Here is a 20,205-nt window from a genome sequence, read left to right as displayed (position 1 = left end):
TAGGAGGAACATTTTTTTAGTATAAAAATATTACGATACCTGAATAGGCAGTTTTTTTAAAAAATCATAAGTCTAATTCATAGTTTACTAAGCTTAATTAAGGCAGTATGTGAATGGTATAGTTAGAAGTGTTTCTAACATTGTTTGTATCTGTTGATTTACTGATACTTTGCTGACTGTGCTTCCCTCTAATTCCACGTAAGCTTGTGAATAGTAATAAATACTTAAAGGTTAATCCCAATTAGACCTAATTGGCACTGAACAAGTGTTCATGCTTGTAAACATATCCTCTCAGTTACTGAAGGTTGCAGCTCATTAGATTCTGTAACAGGATTTTCTTTTGCGACAGTAAAACAGATCATTTTAATTAGCAACAGATAATGAATTTAAACTGTAGTGAACTGTTCATACAGCAGTCTATTTCTGCCAAAAAACCTCGACCTGAATGAAACATGCAACAGATCTGTGACTGAATTAGTGAAACAGTGAGAGAAAAAATATCTGATACAGCCCTTCTCAATTTTCAGGTTCTTGAGGGGAATAAAATAATGCGTAGAACCTGGGACAGATGTATTTCCAATAAAGAGAATTAAAGGAGGCAGTGAAAGTAAGTCGTAGCTAAAGATAGATGCTAATAAACCAAATAACAAAAAGCTGTGTAAGAACGCCTGCTTACGTGGATCGATCTGATGCTTTGGTTATGTGCTCTAACTCCGGTTTCCTAAACTGGATGTCTGTCAGGCAGTTCATTTGCATTTTTGGGACTGCGTATGTGATTTATTTCAAATTACGTGTAGTAATTTGACTTCTAATTTTCCTTACCACAGTTTGATAAACGCCACTCTTGATTAAGTAGACATTAGTTAAGGTTATGCTAAAGATGCCACTATTTTCCTGTCAGGGATAGAACATAAATTTTACTGTCAAGGTATGTCCTTAATGTTATTTGAAACCAAATTCTGAAATAATGTAATGGAAGGAGAGGGAAAGGAGGTAATGGGGGGTTCTCAAGTCGTACTCAAGACTGTTTCAGTGGATTAAGGTACTCCACAGAGTGGACTCATTTTTCCCACTGAAGAAGTTGGTTGGATGCAGTGCCATTTCTGTCCCAGTCTGCTGCCAGTCTGTCTGTGACTGTGAAAGCTGAGAGAGAAATAATTTGAATGACTCTTAAGCAAAAGTATTTTTTTCAGTGTGTCATTTTTCTTTTGTTTGAAATGTGCTTGGCAAGGACTTCAGCCTACTTTACATTATCCAAACTGCTCAAATATAGCTAGCAGTATTTTTTTTTTTTATTGCCAAGGAAACAATGGAAATGCAAGTGCAGCAAGTAAGTATCTGTGTCTGTGCCACTCGCTTAGAAGAGAGGCTGTCTCAGGAATTCTTGGGCTTCTGTTCTAAAGCTGTCATCCAGAGGTGAAGTGACCCCTTGGCCATCCGGAGCCAACACCTCTGACTTTACCTAGCAGAAGCTGGAGGGTGAACAGCCAACGTTTAATGACTGTGAATGTTAGGACAGTCTAAGACAGAAAAGGTGGTGATTATTTTATTTTTGGTTCTTAGAAAACAGGGGACCCATTACCTTCGTAATGGTGTGTATTAGTGTGCAGTAGTGTATTTCCCGTTACCTTGGAAGGTTACCGTTGAAACTTGTATCCTCTTGGTTTAAGGTACAAAAGGACCAGCTTTCTCCTTTGCTGTTGACAGCAGGAGCTACCAAGAACAAGCAGTGTTTTGCTTTGCCACTGACTCCACCAACTTACCTTTTCTTCAAAGCAGAAATGTATACAGTGGCTCTGAGGTTCCTGTTTCTGAGTGCAGAACTGAGGGCAAAGTGTGGTCCGCCTAAAATACAGAATGATTGAAGTAGCTGGGAAAAAAGGAGGAATGTTTTGGGACAATATACACATTGTAGGCAGACTGTGACCCATTAGCTGTGAGATTTTCTTTCTTAAATCCTGTCCATCTCTTGTCTAGTTGGGTTGTAGACTTGTCAGAGTGGACACAAGGCCATGTCCACGTATGCACACCACTTGGTACATAAGAGTTTCTGCATAAGTGTTCTCACTGTTCCTGTGGTATGTCTAAAAAAATTTAAAATGGTACTAATCAAATATTAAAAGTAAGTTTTTTTATTTTCTTGCATCTTTAAAACAGATTAATGTAAGGCTACATTGCGTTAATCAAGACACATTTCCTTCTGACTTCTTGGAAGAAATCTTTAGTGTCAATTAGAGAGTTTGCTTAATCAAGTTCAAGATCATTGTCAAAACCCATCCCCTTTTCCTCACTAGTGTGCATAGCATTCCTCAGCTGCTTTATGAAAACGCAACAGTTCATTTACACTAACTAATGTTATTCTTGCAGCGCTTTTCCCCTGTTTTCTGCTTGGGGTTTAAAGCTCTTGTATCGAGTTGCTCCCTTACATGCTCCATTCTGTAAGTGGCACTTTCTTTCGCTGTTAACTTTTTTTTTTTGTTCAAAGCCTTTTGTTTTTTTTTTCCTATGTCTTGCCTTGACACCCTGGACTTTGCAATATGTAACCTTTTTCCAGATTTGCTAATGGTAGATGCCATTGTACTAACCATCTAGTAAAGAGAAACAAGCATTACTGGGAAGGATTGCTATTTAAGAAGTATGAATGTATCATACTGTTTTCTCCACCTTTTCTCCAATCCCTGAAACTGCATATTTCAGCAGTGCATACTTTCCTTGACATGGTTTTTACTTTTAAAATGCAAAGGCCCTCACCCAGTTTGCTTTAGCATCCAAAGTAGCAAGCAAATACAGTATCATTTACAAGCTGTACTATGGAGAGGGACTGAGGAAAGGGAAAGCCACTGATGGCTGGAAAACTGGAAAAATATGCTAGGTAAACTCAATCTTAGTTATAAGCTGCAGTAATTCCTTACATATGCCAAATTTAACATTATATATCTTTGTCATTTTTCTCATGCAATAGGCATGTATTTAAAGTTTTGTCGAGGGCCATACTAGTTGCAGTAGGTTTAGTCATCTTGTCATCTGCTGTCATGGAAGATGGTATAATTGTTGGATTTTTATGCTCTTTCAGTCAGAATGTGCCTTACAAGTCGCTTTACAAAAACCTTACAGATTCTGTAATTTGCCCTGTCTTCTCTACAGCTGCTTCTGCCTGCAATTGCTGTATCTTGTCAGCCTGTGCTAACTAGATTTATTAGAATAGTGGGACAGTCATAAAAAGCATATGGGAGGGAGCTGACAGGAGCTCTGGGTATACAGGCATATACGAACAGGTGCTAGAAGCGTTGAACTAAGAAGTCATCAGGTTTTTCTCTGTAAATAAGATACTTGTGGGGCAAAAAAAAAAATACTAAGGCTTTTCATTTTAAAGATGTACTGATTTATAAGCATTCCTGATAAAACTTTTTTTTTTTTAAAAGGTAATAAGTGAATATGAAAACTGGTTCAATATGTTGAAGTTTCTGCTCCCAGTGAGTGTTTAGATGAAAAAGATCAGTTGTCACAATGCCTGCTATTAAGTCATCTTTGTGGCATGGTGATAGCACCAGTTTTCATGGCCGTCAAAATCATTCTTATGGTTGAAATGCTTTCAGAGGCTGTTTCACAAATTGGTGCCACCGATTTTTCCGCTTAAGCATTTTTTTCTGTTTTTTCTCTATTTATCTGAAGAGGTAAAATATTTAAAACCTGTTGCAAATTCGAAGTCTTTTGATAGTAGGCAGTGAAAAGAACAGGCAGTATCAATTTAAAGAGATGTTTGAGAATTGTCTGAATGATTTCTCTTCAAAAGAATTAAAAATGGTTGAACTGGCAATTTTACATGTCAAATTTCATGGTATTTTATTAGCCAAGGCCCAGGCACGAGAGAGGTACTGGGGTCTGCCTTCCAGAGTTGGTGCTTCTCAACAGCCTCCATGCAACTCCAGTGATTTCCGCTTAAAATGTCTTCATCAGTGACAGATGCCAAGCATAACATTGTATTTCCAGCATCACACCCAAGTTGGAGGACCTTTGCTTTCACAGGAGATGATTCAGCTTCTGAGCATTTGCCTCTTTAGTTTGCTGCTTGGGTGTTAGGAAGTGCATGTTGGAAGCAGCCCTTGAGATGAACGGAGTTACTGACAGAGCAAATGGAATAAGCACCGTAACAGGGCATCTCAAATCGCCTGTTGTCTGCTGTTGGGCATGCTTTGTCCTTTAATCTTGGCATGGTGCATGAAAGGTGGAAAATGTGTCTGCTCACAGGCCGTGTGATGCTGCTCAGACTGCAAGTGCTGTAATGTGAGGGCTTTGCTTTCCAACAAGTAACTTGCACCGGGTCACAACACCTGGGAAGCTTTCTTTTGTTGCTGTTGGTTTTGACTGGTTTCCTGTTTAAAGTTGGTTGGGTTTTTTTTGTGCAAATGAAACAAGGTAAGCAATTAATTTTCATTAAACCGCACTTACTTGCATCTGCATCTGCAAGGGTGAGCTGTGTCACAGAAAGTGGATCCGACTTGTTCAAAAGGTGAATTTTGTGGTAGAATTTGAATGAAGAGTGGAGGTGACGAATCTGTGCAGAGAAACACAGGGAGAAGGCAGGCCTAAAAGGAAGTGGCCTCCCGTGCCATACGGATAAACTAAAGCTGCAACCAAGCAGGTATCTGCAGATTTCCAAAAGGGGAGGGATTGGGGGAAAAGAACTTGTTGCAGAAGGAAAGATGCCTTTGGAAAGCAATGCCAAAGCAAAGTGCAGTGGAACGATGCAAGTGTCGTAGTGATATTACAGCTGCGTGAGAGTAGTGGAGGCCTTTGGAAAGAGGTAAAGCAGGAACAGTGGGCTTAAAACCTTGCATGTCTTTCTTCTCCTCCAGTCCCTCAGCTGATCTAGTAAATAGGATTTTGAATCCAGCAGCTTGTCTGCTGCAACGTGAGTGAGTAGTGTCTTCTGAACAGAAGGTGCTGCATCGCTTTCCTTATGGCAGCTCTGGCTTTTGTCAGGCTGTCCACTGAGCTGATTCAGTTTACAAACCAGTTAGAGATTTGTGTGTGGTGGTGTTGAATTAATTTCTATTAGTGAGCTAGTAAGATTCACTAAACAAAGGGGGACCTGCCTGAACACCAGAGCACAAGCTAAGCAGCAGCGTTGCATGGCGAGGCAGTGAGAATTCTGATATTAGTCAGGAGCAGACCTTCCCTTTGCAGGGATAAAATTGATCTTTTAGGTTGGCTGAGCTGCATGATCAAACTTGTATTTCAAATTTGTGTATAAAATAGCACCGTTTGCTCTTCAGTGCATGGAGATTTAGAGGAATGTGCGTTATACTGTGTGGAAAAATAACACCCAGAAAATGAGTGTTATTTTAAGCCTGCCGTGCCTCAAAGAGGAATGGCAATTGGTTGAGACCTATGTTTTGATTGCTTATGTTAAATCCTGTCAGTAAAAGCCTAGACAATACTCCCTATTCACCTAGAACAATCCATTCAATGTACAGTTAAAGTAACTTTATCTTGAACTTTCATGTTCCCTGACTTACTTTCTGGTGTTCAGTGATGACGTTTTTGTTTGCTTAAACTGTTGTAGAAACGTGCAGACTGAGTATTAAACGTATCATGACATTGTCCAGATCTGCCTAGAATCACTACTCTTTTTGTAGTAGTGACTTTTGGGCAACATTTTAGGCATTGGAGCTGACTTTAAGAAACAAAAGGAATGGGGAAATTAATCTTCAGTGTAATTAATGCAGCATTAGATTGAACATTCATTTCGTCTATAGTGATCGTAATACAGATTTTGCAGTACAGATTAAATTTTACGTTATTGTAACACTCTTACAGGACTCCAGGCTCTGTAGCTGAAGAAGATGCAGCAGAGCTACTTAACGTAGCAGGTAGCAGGCACTCATATTTTTAAGGAAAAGGGGAATCTGGCATCCTGTAACCTCTGGGCGGCAGCAGTGAACAATTTTTCATGCAAGGGACTGCATTTTCCCGAAGCAGATCCAGCTGCCTTGCCCTTTCTTACGGGGCGTTGCTGCCCGCTATCACAGCAATCTGTGTGAGATTTCCTGAATTTGATTTCTGGAATTTGGTGGTTTCTTGGTGGTTGTTTTGTTTTTTCATTAGTTGTTTTGGTTTAATTTGAGTTTCGCTGTTGTTTTTTTTTTCTGTTTGTTTACCCAAACGAAATGTTTGGATGTTAAGATATTTGGAAGTCAGACCAGCCTGACCCACAAGACTTGGCTGGAGCAGACTTGAGCAGAATGGAGTCCCTTTGATGTCAGTGTGGATCCGGCTTATGCCAGGGCTCCGTCACAAAGACTCCACCTCAGAGCCCAGCCTTTCTGTTACGGGTGGGCTGTTGCATTCATCTGTAGTCCATTCCTTCGGCTCCATATGGAGTTTTTGGTAACAAAAAAAAAAAAAAGTCTAAGTGTCCTACTGAGCAAGGCTGTTCTTAGGTGGGTATTGAAAAGTTCCTCTGCAGACAGACATTTTCAGCAACGGTGCCAGCTGGTTTTAGCCATGCGGCCAAAGCAGGTTCTGCTTTCTCTTTGCCAGCTGGTGGTAGAAATGCTTTTTGGGCAGTTTCCTCCACCAGAACCAGCAAAGGAAATCATGTTGCACGGGTACGTGGTGGCCCGAAGACAGTTATTAGCAGAAGCAAAAGACTGACTTGCAAGTATGGTACTTGTTTATCTGGTTATTAATAGGGGGCAAATGCTTTTCCTTATAAAAGGAGCAAATCTGCTTTGGAAGTTAGAATAACAGTAAGGAGTCATTTTATAGAGTAGAATTAGACTGTGACAAGTTTTATTTAAAAACCTTGATATTCTCTATCTCAGGAACTACCTGTAGAATGCTTTAATTTTTCTCAGCATATTTCCATTAAATTACCTAAGCACATAAAAAGCTAGTACCTCTGACCTTTCCCTGTTTCAATACAAGTAAAAGAGCTGGATTACAGTCAAATGCCGTGTAATTTCTCCACCACTGAATAAAGAGGTTAATAAAGGTTTTGTAAATAGCAGATAAGCATGAATCAAATATTTTTACATAACATAAAAACGGAATGTTCTAAACAGTTTAAGCTAATTTTTTAAGCATGGAGGTAGTTTTTCCTTCCTAGGCTTTTTGATAATCCCCAAAACTTTGAAGTATACCTAGTTTGTAATTTTTAAAATTATACATATTTGAAGATGGAATATTACAATTTGCCTTAGAAGCCTGGGAATAGCACCAGATGCCTATTAATCTGTGGCTTGCTGTAGCTACCCCTTTAAGTGCTATCTTTCTGAATGAGAAAAGCAAACAGCTGCTGAATAGAATTGAAAAAGTGATGTTCTTCTAAGACAAGGATTTGTGCTAAAGCATATTCTAATTGGAATTCTTTCCACTGTCTTGTGTCTCTGACTCTTTAGATTTCTATCACCCCACCCTATTTTTCTCTTTTTCTTTTCTCTTTTTTCTTTCCCCTTCTTTTTCCCCTTCTTTTTCCCCTTCTTTTTCCCCTTCTTTTTCCCCTTCTTTGCCCCCTTCTTTGCCCCCTTCTTTTTTCCTTAATTTTCTCTCTTTTCCCCTTAATTTTCTCTTTCTTTTTTCTTTCTTTCTTTCTTTTTTCTTTCTTTTTTTTCAATAATTTGCACACCTACATAGTGCAAGGAACAACACTTAGTTGTCCTAAAATGAAGCCACGCCATCCAGATAAACTGACTGTTTCTTTGTCTACCAGAGACAATACGTTTGCTAAGTCTGTAGTGAAATATAATGATAGAACATATTTTCCTTCTCCCTCTGGGGCTCATTAATGTCTGCAATTAGTTAAAGTAGAAGACTTTAGCATGGCCACATTCGGAGAGGTTTCTAATTTCTCAGTGGTTTGAGAATCCTCCACTCTGTTTCCCCAAAACCTTAGCTATGCCCTACCTACTATGGCTTTGATAGTATTGCCCATCTTTGTTGTGTTTAAGCATATTTTCCGTTGATGTGGTTATTCTGAAATTTTCTGATTGTTGAAGCCCTGTGGCATTCAAGTAACCAAGACAATCATGGCTCTCGTGTTATTTTTTGATGTTATCGTGTACGATTTGACTGTTTCATTTGAGTAATCTAGGGACAGTGATGATGCCCCTGAAAGCCTTAGTGGATGTGGCAGAATAAATTAACCGAGGGTTCATCTCAGAACAAACCATTGTGTCAAGGAAAAAATAGCAAAGCCACAGCATACTATTTCAAAACCAACCAATACAGGTTTGCACAGCCTTCTGCAGGTTGTCAGAAGTTTCTTCTGTAGGAATACGAATTCCTTCCTTCCTCTGAGCTGGCTGGAGGTTCTCTTTGTACGTTATGAGCCTCAGACAGGCTTTCACAGGAGGAGAGGACCTTATGGGAAGATCTTGCTAGCAGCCATCCGCAGAAAATGCTAGTACTGTCAGAGCTTTGGGCATTCAGGGAAACATCTGGCCAGTATAGTGGTACCTCAACTTTATGCATAGTCTTCCTATTGAAACACACAAACTTACTTACACTTGTCACGCCTAAAATAAGATTAGTTAAACCACAATGTAGAAATCTGCATAAGCAAATCCAGAGAAGAAAATGATGAATCTCTGATTGAGGAAAAAAAACCCCAAACACTAACTTCCAGTTTGCTGAAAAATGCCTTCCTCCGCTAAGGATATATTCACCTGCTGAATGCAGCAGGGCAGGCGAGCCTGGCATTACAAAACAGAAAAACAGCAACTTTGTGTCGTCTTCTGCTTAATATTTTGTGTGGCAGTTGCCAGAGGGCTGTCCTCCAGACTGCACGCTTTGACCATGTATCTTGTGTCAGTTCTAGCGTTAGTCAGAGCTCTCTAAGTTCAGCTAGGTCCATCGAGTGTCTAACCCTGCTCCCTCAGACTGTCACACTTACGTGTGGAGTCAGTGCACACAGGACTCAAAAAGATACCAAAGCTGCCATCAGCGAGATGGTGGGACTGAATGGTGGAGGGATGAGGGGGAAAAGCGCGCCGAGAAAGAAGAGTGAGGCAGCTGCTAGGTATCCAAGGTGCCCAAGGTGTGATGGGCTCGGCGTTCAGAGCACCCAGATGGGACCTGATGGTACTGGTTACAATGTTATCTTCTCCTGACGGGACAGAAATTGGTCTTCTCTCTGTCAGGAAGTATTTCAACCCATGACCAGCAGCCAGTAGAGTACTATGAGAGTTTTGTCTTCATGTGGCTGCAGTGAGTCTGGAGTTCTTCCAGACTAAATCCTTCAACCAAAGATTGCTTGGGCCAAAGGAGAGTGAGTGTTTGGGAAGACCACTGCTTGGTCAGGGTACTTTAATAACTCTTTATTGAAGAAGAGCCTGTGCCACACACCTTTCCACCCAGTCGAGTGCTGCAAACTGTCTTTCTGCCACCTGGTGGGTCATTATTTACTTCGCACGAAGTGGAACAACTTCAGCTAGAGGGGTGGGAAAGACCCACTCCAAACTGTATTTGAACCGTTAGAGCAGTACTATGGGACTTGTGCATTAAAATCTCGTCGAACCGATAGGAAAGCGTTCGCTAAGGACATTCAGTTCTGACTCCTGATTAAAAGAGAGAACAATCCTTTTCCTCCTGCGTGTTTTGTGTGGAAAGCCTATTACCTTACGTGTCTTGAAGAACATCTGCTTGAATGGATCCTGCACGCGAGACAAGCCAGGTGGAAAATGAGGCTGGTGATTTGTGTCAAGTCTGAGGCTACAAGGAAGTCCAGCCTCAGCAGAGTAAGTCCTCAGGGCCTGAATTTCTCTAGGTGGCAAAAAGCTGCTGAGCTTGCCAGGCAAGGCTGAGCATCTGCATGGTACATGCAAGTAGTGGTTCCTTCAGACAGGGAAGTTCATGTGGGATGTTCTGTATCTTGAAAAGTTGGGTAATCACCAACATTTAAGTCCTCTTAATGAATCTAACCCAAGCTGCATGTTGAAAATAAAGCACAGTTGTGTTTTTGCATGTTTGTAATCTGCCACTTCACTGCACTGCAGTGGGGGGTCTAAGAGAGAGGCATCCCATGATTTCAAGAAGTTCTTCGTCCTGTTGTTGCTGTGCAGAAAGGCAATGCAAATTCATACCATCCCTAGAGCCAAAGTAAAGAAGCTATTCTTCTCAGTGAGTGCCAGGATTGTGCCTGCTGTATTGTGTGCAGTCCAGAACAGCAAACATCTATCACATTCAACTCCCAGGGCTCAGCTGTGCCTTAAAGACATGGTTTAGCTTTTAACAGAGCTGATCAGCACACAATGTTCTGACTGTCGTTCCTAAAGAACAAAATGACAGATGGGCTTATGATATGTTTGTCTGGAGGTAGAGAATGAGAAGAGCAACTTGGTTACTAATTATCTTCTCACAGTTGAAAGGAGAAATGTCCCTAGCTTGACACAATTTGCATGAATGTGGTAAAATTAATGAACTTTCTCACCCTCAGCTGTCCCAAGAATGAGCCTCACTCCAGTGTGGCTCTGAGCTTTGAATGCAGCCATCTGCATTCAGCAGGGCAGCACAGACACAATGTGAGAGTTCAAGAACTCTAAAATCTGTCTCTGCCATCGGGCTGTTTTGCAGCAAGAGTGCTACTGAATAACAGCCGTGGTCATATCAGTGACTGCTACCATTGCTGCTCTTTATTATCCTTTTTTAATGCTATTTGAGTATCAATAAAATAACTATTCTTTCAGATTTGTTATTCAGATTACTATTTCTAAACTGGTACGACTACTTTTACATAAAAAGAATACTCCTGATTTGCTGCGAACCAGTACTTGAAACTGATTCCATTTAATTGCTGTCATTGTTATTTGTTGCATAGGTTTGGGAGTGAGTTTCTGATACAAGAGAAATTGCATCCAGCTGTGCAAGAAGGCTCAGTAATCTTAGGAAGTGAGGTACTACTAGGAGTGAGCGAAGGTGTCAGAGTTGTGTCCTTAGTGGCTGTATGTACCAGACAAAGTATCTTGACTTTAAATTATATTTAGAATTGGTTATGGATAAGTGCTTGATAAATTCCTTTGTATGAAAAGTCTATATGAGATATTATCCATGACATGTTTCATTTGATTATTGTTTTTCTAAAAGCTGCTTTAACACTTATGCCCTGCAACGGGCCTATTATTATTCTAACAATTCAATAAGTAGAGATGTTAAATGCTGTAAAATCAATTTAGTTTATTACTTAATCCTATACCTAAAGAAGGTTTTGTTTGGAAATGTTTTCAAAATTGATCAATTATATTTATCAACTTACACACCAGACTTCTTACTAGTTCTTAGGATAATGAAAGACGATTATGGAGGTGGTGGTGAGGGAAATACAAAAAGCAGTGTCTTGCTTGCCTGGGTATGAAAATGGGAATCATTTGCAGGGCTGCATTTGAAAAATAAAATTGGAACAGTGAAGCATAGCTATCTGACAGTGGAAACAGAAGCTGAAAGCTTAAGGAGTATAGATGCTGCTAATATTCAGGTAAACACTCTAGGCTGTTTTCCTGGTTTTGAAAGCTGGTGCAAAACCAATTTCAGCAATGCAGTCAGTATATTAGGTATTATATTTGTATAATTTTTGAGACTGCCTTGACAGCAGTGAGGTGACTGACCCTTATTGCAGCAATTTGTTTTCCTTTGTTTTGACTGTGGTGGGTCTTTATTGTGAGTCTAATCAGTAGCAGGGGTTTACATCTTCATGTGAGTCTAATTCAGATTTTCTGGGTGGTTAATGTGAAGAATATAATTCTGGATAATTGATAAGCATTTAAGTGCGGCTCACAGCCTAGCAAAGCAAAAAAAAAAAAAAAATCTGTTGTAGTCTCAGCCTTTTTTCTTTTGAAAACAAACCTCATCACAACACGTTTCACCATCCACTTTTTTTCAGTTTATCTTCAGTTAGCTTTGCTGATCTGTTTTTCTTCTTTCTTCTTCGGCTTCTCTGTTTCCTCCCGATACCCACAAATGGTTTCAGTGCTGTGACAAGGAGTGTGTTGCACCTTCTCCGCAGCATTCAGATATTTTCTTCATGGCTCTCCGTGTGAAGTCCACTTTCCCCCTTTCTTTCTTGAGAGCCGTGTACTCGTAGGCCTTCAGCTTGCTGTAATAGTCTGAGAACTTGTTGTAGAGAATGGAGATGGGCATGCCGTTCAGGATTATTCCAAACGCAATGCAGAGGAAAGCAAACAGGCGGCCGAGGTGAGTTTCTGGGCACATGTCTCCGTATCCCACTGTAGAAATGCTGACCTACAGGCAAACCAACATGCAGCTTATTAACTGAGAAGCATACCAACAGATATGTTCAGGGATCAGAGACAATTTTAAAGTTACCCTTTTTGCACTTTGCATCATAAATCTAAAATACTCTCTGCTGCCTTTTTCTCTGTACCATCCATCTTACGCAAAAATCCCTAATTAAAAAAAAATCCCTCTCATGCAGTAAAGAAAGATAACAGTGCAGTTCGACAGCATTCAGGAGGATTTTTAAAAGCTTTGTCCTGCAGAGGGAATTTCCAAACAATTTCCACATCAGACTGTCCATAAGGTGGGTTTGCTCAGCTGCAGTGAGCAGATAGAGATAGCTCCCTGACTGTGCAAATCCAGTGGTGACTGCAGCCCTGCTCCCTCATCATGTCACTTGGAACAGATGCCCTGTGTCTAAATCCAGAGTGCTTATAAACACTGGTGTTTTGGGACTTATTCTGTGGGTTGTACTTTGAGTATTACCTTTGTTTGTCATATATGTTTTAGGAACTATTGAAAAACATGTGAAAAGCTTCAGCTAATTGTGAAACAAATTTTTATAATGTTTGCACTATAGTAAGAAGTGACCAGGACTTTGGAGTTTCTAGACAAAATTTCCCTTTAATGGTTACACACCTACAAGGAGTTGCGGAAAAAACAAATATGTTTCTCTGTTGCTTGGAAGTTTTTGTTCGTAGTGTATGCTCGCAACATATATATTTATAGTGATGAATTGTTTGATCTTCCTGCTCAGCGGTATGTCAGAGGTTACAAAACCATGATGTATGTGCGCCTTCAGTAGGGAATATTTTTTGTTTGTTTAAGTTGAGAGGTACACAGGTGGGAAATTTTTGCTGAATTCCCCTTTGAATAAGGGTTTGGAAGTTGTTTCAAATGTTGTGTTGTTTGGCTTGGTTTGGTTTGGGTTTTTTTTTTTTTTTTTTGGTGGGAGTGATGTAATTTAGTATTTCCACTTTACACAAATCTCTACATCTTGCCATCACATTGTCTACATAATTTCACAGACTTTTTTCTTCTCTGCTGTCAGCATTTTCCCTTTTTTAGCCCGCGTATGTATGAAGAAACTGTGTTTTATACGGGTGCAGTACTATACCATGCCCTACAATACTTTCTTTGTAAAACTGAGCTTCAAAAATTCGTGAATGTTTTCTTGTGGAGATGTAACATATGAATTATGTACTCCCAAACAGTCTGCATAAAATAACTCCTAATTTATATACTTCCACTGCACACATCTTAATTGTTTATAATTTTTACATTTCAGAAATATAACTTGTTTTTCTCTGTAAAACTTGCAGGCTTCTGCCATCTGGCACTTCCTAGTCTGTTCAAGGGATGTTTTTCAGCCAATAAATTTGATTTAATTTTTTCCCAGTGTATCAACACTCTGTGTATTTGTGAAATGGTAATCTAAAACTTTGGCAGAAATAAACTGTAGGCAGTAGAACTTCACTGTAAGCCACCCTTGTGGCTTTAGCACTGAAATAAGTCTTTGGAAGGTCACAGTGTGCAGCCTGCCATCCTCTAACATGCTAAATAAAATGTTATTTCAAATGAAGAAAGCATTAGGGTACATGAGACAGCACTGGGTAAGCACATTTGTAGGATGCACCTGGTGCTTCCTGTGGAATAAAAAGGATTAGTCACTTGGTTTAATGGAAATTAAGTCACTGGATTTGAATGATAATACAGGATAAATATCTCCAAAAATAAATACGGAGATGAAGGCAAGATGTTTATCTCTACCAGCCAGGACAAAACCATTATCCTGTGATAAGGTTCTGTTCCACTGGCATAGTCTTCTACATTGCCTGTGAGTTTGGAAGGGATCCCTCTCCTTCCGTGTGTGTAAGAACATGAATGCTGTTGGATTTTAATGAAGTTCGAGTGATCCAGATATCTTAACATTCACTCTTAAAGAATGAATAGGCTTTAAAAAGAGTTTTGTGCCTTGGAACTGCAATGTGCATGCTACAGCTCCTCTCTTGAAGACACTTGTTCAGCTAAATAGGCATTTTTTAAGTTGTCAGTCATATAGGTTTCTTAGGAGTATCTAAATGATGACGGTGTCACCAGCTTGCAGAAGTGAGTCGTAAAGATTTTGCATATATCCTGCATATTCAGAAAACAAAATATAAGGCCAATGTCCTTATTCTAGTGATATATGAAGCACAAATTTTTTTTATATCTGTGTATATCACTTAAAGATGACCTGTGAAGGTTACAGGACCCTTTCCTTTACTCACTGATTTTTTCCCCTCTTTCCCATGCTCCAGCTTGAAGGATATTCAGCACATGTACATATGCACGTGCATACGTGAATGTCTACCTGTGTCTGTAGGGCTAGTTTTTCTGCCATGTACTGAATCACTACAGACGTGTTTGGGAAACCACCACATCTCATCAGCTGTCGCTACACCATAAGCCCAGGCCATGGGCTCCCAGGGCTGCTGGCCAGGAGAAGTCACCTTGGATGAGTTGGGGTTGCTGTTCTCTGGGCCCTGTACACAGCTTTGTGCATCCGCTGCCTGTGCTGACTAACCAGCATGAGTCCTTTCCAGTCCATTTGCATGGGCTTCCTTCCCCAGGGAAGACCCATAGCCAGACCTAGGGGTCAGAAGTGCCTCTGAGGCCTTTGCCATAAACATGGATTTATGGAGGCCAGCATTAGCTGCTGTAAAACAAAATGTACATGATGACAGGCTAGAACAAGCCTTAGAGTTATGGACAGCCAAGATATAGGCTCTTTGCCTTCTCTTAGCACCTGCAACTGATCTGGGCCGCTGTAGATACACACATCTTCTGCTGCGTAACAGAGCCGTTGTTTTCCAGCTCTGAAATGCTGCAGGCAGCAGCACAGGCAGGGATCAACTTCCCCCTCTCCCCAGTGCCACTGATAAAACCACCACCCTCCCTGCCAAAAAGTTGCTGTAAAAATGGTAGTTGTGAAACTGCCGTACTTGCGAACGAACATTGTTAAGCATTTGCTTACAGCCTGCAGCTCCCTCTCCATTGTCTGCTAGTCCTGATAAACCCAGAAGTGTTTATTTTGTCTTCACAGCTCACCTGGAAGGATATAACTATCATTCTGGTCTCACAATGGTTTGAGAAGTATTGGTTAGCCTTCTATAAGTGAATGTATGTCCACCCATGGATGTTAATGCAATCCAAGTCTGGAGCTGACCTGCTTCTCAAACCCTTGAGGTGAATTCCAAGTTTGGGGTGCTGCAACAGTTCTACCAGGACATTGCGAGAGCCAGGAGACATTTATCTAAGGTGGAGGACTTTAAACTGTCACAGCTCTGTGTTCCCAGTTAAACCTTCATGGCCCTGAAAGATGTGAACCCAACAGCCCAGGAAATGCTGCCTTAAAAACACCCCGCTACATTACACAGTGTAGTACAGGTCAGCGATAGTTCAGACCTCTCAAGAAGACATGCCCAAATGCCTTAGAGCACTAACCCAGTGGCACTTTCTAGAAATGAGGTCATTCTGTCTTCATTTCTGAGGCTTGTCAGCTGAAACTCAGCCAGTTACCCTCACTCCAAGTGCTTGGGATGAGACTAAAATCACACTCTTCCTGGCAGAGGTTGCAAATACAGATTCAAGGTGACATTAACCAGCTCTCAGTACTGACTGATGTGGGATTCAAACCAGTGACCTAGATGTAGAAGGCAGTTTATCCCATTATCAACCCCTTGAGCCATTCTGCTTTTTTTTTGGTATTTATTCCTCTGCAAGTCTGCCACAGCATAACCGCCAATGTTTTGTGTGTGTGCAGTTATGCGCCTTAGGTGTGCCACCTACGGAACAGAAGACAATCTCGTGTGTAAAACAACTGTTGGTCCTAATGCATTTTTAATAGTTGGAGCTCTGGGACAGCTTTGGCTTTGCAAGTTTTGAGTGATCAGACTATGGTTTATAAATTATGTCTTATCATCTTGCAGTTGTATGATGGGTCACAGGAGAACTGCAAAAAGCACATGCATTAAATTCTGTGTCCTCCTGCAACCAGCTAACCTGATGCAAGCTTTTTTTTCTTTTCCTGCTTTTTGTTGTTCTTTTTTTTGGCAACACTAATGATGAGATTAAATGGGAAAATGCTTTTCTTTCCTGTCTCTTTACCTGCTTCTTTAAAAGTGCAAGTACTGTCTGCATTTAGTCGGATGGGAATTTCAACACTGTCTGCCTGATTAAGCCTCGATTTAAGCTTACAACAGAGGTGAATGAGTGCATGTGTGTGTGTGCGTGAGTGAGTGCATGTGTCCTGTAAGCTCAGAATTCAGAGCAGATGTTCACTGATCCGAGCCTGCTGTTTTCAAGACTGTCAGCGACTCTGGCAAAGAAGGGGAGGGGGAGGGAGGGAGGGTCTCTGGCTACACGGTAAGGTGAGGCAGGTTTACTTACGGCAGCCCACCACCAAGCATGGGGGATGCTGGTGAAGTTGGTACTGGAGACATCGTGCTCCACTGTGTAGACCATGGCAGAGAAGGCGAAGATGCCCATGGCAATGAAGAGCAAAAGGCAGCCCACCTGCTGGTAGCACTGGCGCAAGGTAAAGCCAAAGGCACGCAGCCCTGTGGAGTGACGGGCCAGCTTGAGGATACGGAAGATGCGCATGAGGCGCATGATGCGAAGCACTTGTCCCACCTTGCCCACCCGTCCCACCTTCTCGATATCGTGCTCATGCTGAGAGCCTCGACCTCGGGGCTGGTCATCATCAGCAAAGCATTCGAGCAGCAGCTGCAGGTAGAGGGGCAAGATTGCAATGAGGTCTACTGCATTGAGGGCGCTGCTGGCAAAGCGGCGCAGGTCTGGGGTAGAGACCAAGCGCAGCAGGTACTCCAGAGTGAAGAACGCGATGCACAGGGTCTCAATGTGCTCCAAGACAGGCCGACTCTCCCCGCTCTTCCAGTCTACCTGCTGCATCTCCTCCACTGTGTTGAGTGCCAAGGCCACCACAGAGATGAGCACGAAGAAGCTGGAGGCCACTGCCATCACCTTGGCGGTGACAGAGGAGAAGGGTTTCTCCATGAGGTTCCAGAGGCGCCAGCGCTGCGGACCATAGTAACGCATGTGGTGGAAGAGCTGCTCGTTCTCCTGAGCCTCTGCCTGGGAGCGCAGCTCGCGCTGGACCTTCAGCTGCTCGCTCAGCTCGTCACGGCGCTCCTCGAAGCAGATGCGGCAACAGCGAGGTGTGTATTTCAGCCGCACGCCCCAGTAGCTCAGCTCCTCCAGGAAGCTGCGGGGACACAGCTCATCTCGCACGCGCAGCACCCCCGAGGCGTAGAAGTTGTACACCAGCTGGAAGACAGCTGGGTCCCGGTCAAAGAAATACTCATCTACCTGGGCAGCGTAGTCATCGCACAGCCCCAGCTGGCAGCGACGGTCCGTGGAGGTGGCCAGGCGGCCCAGGCGGGTCTTGGGATAGACGGACACTGCCTGGTAGGTGAGGCGGTAGCTTTGGCCACCGACATTGATGTTCAGCACGGATGAAGTGGAAGCCCTGGCTGGGCCTCCAGAGGAAAGGGCAGGGGAGCAAGGAATGGATGACGAGGGCTTGTTTTCTCCGTCGAATGTGTCTCTGCTTGGCCATTTTCCTTGTTCTTTCTCTTCCTCTTCTTCATCTTCATCGTCCACGTAGTAATTGTAATTCCCCTCAGGTCCAAGGAGCAGTAGAGGCTGGGAGCTCAATGAAGCAGTAGCAGAAAAGCTTCTCTGCTTGTCTACATGCATGCCTTCGTTATCCTTTCCCTTGTTGGGCTGCGGGAGGACATTTGATGCTTCCCTCTCTCTGCCTTTATGTGTTAGGAAAGGAAACTGTCGCTGCATGTTGAACTGCAACATACTATTTTTTCTTACTCTTCTCTCTTCTTTGTGTTCACCTGACCGAGGAATCAGCACCAGTCCTCTACAACACTACAAAGGCTGACAATCCTGTTTTCTTCTCTCTTTGTCTCGGTAGTGTCACACACAGCAGTGGTTCTGCATTTTTCTCCCTGCCAGCCACCACTCCAGTTGTTGTGAGAGCTCCGTGTGGGATATAGACACATGAAGACTGCTGTTGGCCGTTTTAATCTTGCTGACAGGGAAGATCTGAGTGCTTAGAGAAGGGGATTTAAGGGCTATTATCCTGTTCCAGCCTCATCTCCCTCAGGCTGTGACGCGAATGATTATGGATCCATAAATCTATGAAAAATTGGTAGGGGAAAATAAACCCTAAAATTTTGTTGCTAATAAACCCTGTACATTTTCCTAATTCAAGTATATATAGATTAAGAATAATCTCAAAACGAAAATGTATGAGGGGTAGGGTGGGGAAAGAGAGGGAGAGAGAGAGAACATTACAGTTTTCTGCCATGTACATGAGTATAGCATGTCAGTCTTCCTGAATGAAAATAATGAATTGTTGATACGCAGATAATCTTAGAATCATAGAATGGTTAGGGTTGGAAGGGACCTCAAAGATCATTTTGTTCCAACTCCCCTGCCATGGGCAGGGAAACCCTCCACTACACCAGGTTGCCCAAAGCCTCATCCAACCTGGCCTTGAACACTTCCAGGGATGCGGCATCTACAGCTTCTCTGGGCAACCTCTTCCAGTGCCTCACCACCCTCTGAGTGAAAAATTTCTTCTTTATATCTAATCTAAATCTGCCATCTTTCAGTTTAAATCTGTTGCCCCTTGTCCTATCACTACATGCCCTTGTAAAAAGTCCCTCTCCAGCTTTCCTGTGGGCCCCCTTTAAGTACTGGAAAGCTGCTATAAGATAATGGATAGGAATTCACTACAGTAGCTCTTAAAATGTTTTCCAAAGGTTGGTAAATAAAAATCATTCCTTTTTCTTCCCAGTTAGAACACCTCCATCTGCTTATGGGCTGAGGAAAATCGCAGTCTGTGCCTGAAGCTTTGGCTGTGCTATAGGAGCGTGGGTCTTGTGCTCCTCTGGTCACAGTGTAAGTGAAGGGCAGGGATGTGAAGGGGTTTCCAGCACACTGCTTCACTTCAAATTCTTCATGAGCTGCTGAGAAACAGAATAAAGCCACTCTTGTTTCTCTTGCAGGGCATGTTTAATAGTGTAAAACCATACTAGGTACCTAGCAGGACAGGACAGATGCTTGCTCTTTGTTTTGATGGAGTTTTCATCCTCAGCTCTGGTTGAGTTGACACAAGCACCTCCAGTAATAAGAAGCATCCTGACTGCCAGGTTACTGCCCCTTGTCACTGGGAGCACTTCGACTGAGCTGGAGCTGCTGTAAAGCAGAGGATATGCACAGTAATGGGATGGCTCCTTCGGCATGCCCTCAGCCCCTGAGCTACAGCTTCTTAACACCAGCTCGTTATTCCACCGGTATCCAGGCTGATGAAGGAAGACACAAAGCACAAGAAAACTGCTGGGTTTGGCAGCACCCTCGCTGGTCTGGAAGGCCTTCCGTCTGCAATCCTGTAGCCTGCATTCCACTTGCAGCTCCCTACTCTTTCACACAAGCTGCTGGGACAGCGCATTCCAGAGTCCCTGCAGCAGTGTTTTTCCTTGGTTGTCCTCAAGCTCCTCTTCTTGTATCGTTAATCTCATGGTTTTGCACCTGCAAATGCCAGTACTGTTGTTTTGGTGTTGTCCCGTGTGAAACCATTGTTATTGCCATAAGAATCATCCCTTCTTTCTTCCCTTTTCCCTACCCCTGGTTGTAGCTTTTGTAGATACTAGCTCTTGACAAACAGGAAGACATCATTACTAAGCATTTTTCAATACTTTTGCTCACAGGCTGCATCCTAACAGGTGCACCACACTGGATAGTTCAAGGTTCCTTCAAGTCACGCTGTTTAAGGCCTGGATTATTGGCAATTCATATTTAACTGTGCTTGAAAGTGTTTTGCTTCATGAATTTGTCCCCACTGCCCATTTGTTTTCTTGATGCAAAAAAGACGAGGCCCCTATTAATAGGGAT

At 42.3% G+C, this 20,205-nt stretch overlaps 1 protein-coding gene across 1 annotated transcript; it reads right to left on the bottom strand.

Moving 5' to 3' along the window:
• Positions 1–11,961: 11,961 nt before the first annotated feature.
• On the bottom strand, positions 11,962–18,102 carry KCNV2 (potassium voltage-gated channel modifier subfamily V member 2). The gene is made up of 2 exons (XM_086629748.1): positions 16,663–18,102; positions 11,962–12,237 (listed from the first exon to the last, which is right to left on the bottom strand). Exons 1-2 carry the CDS (start codon positions 18,100–18,102, stop codon positions 11,962–11,964), a joined length of 1,716 nt encoding a protein of 571 aa, XP_086485874.1.
• Positions 18,103–20,205: the final 2,103 nt, after the last annotated feature.

This window comes from Tauraco erythrolophus, chromosome Z (assembly GCF_009769465.1).
Source record: "Tauraco erythrolophus isolate bTauEry1 chromosome Z, bTauEry1.pri, whole genome shotgun sequence".
Lineage (NCBI taxonomy): Eukaryota > Metazoa > Chordata > Aves > Musophagiformes > Musophagidae > Tauraco > Tauraco erythrolophus.
The sequence above is the reverse complement of the archived record's forward strand: the minus strand, read 5'-3'. Positions and strand labels throughout refer to the sequence as shown.

Bases quoted from the DNA above. Each gene is read 5' to 3' on its own strand.
- KCNV2 (XM_086629748.1), bottom strand. From the start codon at position 18,102: ATGTTGCAGTTCAACATGCAGCGACAGTTTCCTTTCCTAACACATAAA. The intron at 12,238-16,662 runs GTAAGTAAACCT...GTTTGCCTGTAG, and splicing joins ATGCTTGGTGGTGGGCTGCC to GTCAGCATTTCTACAGTGGG.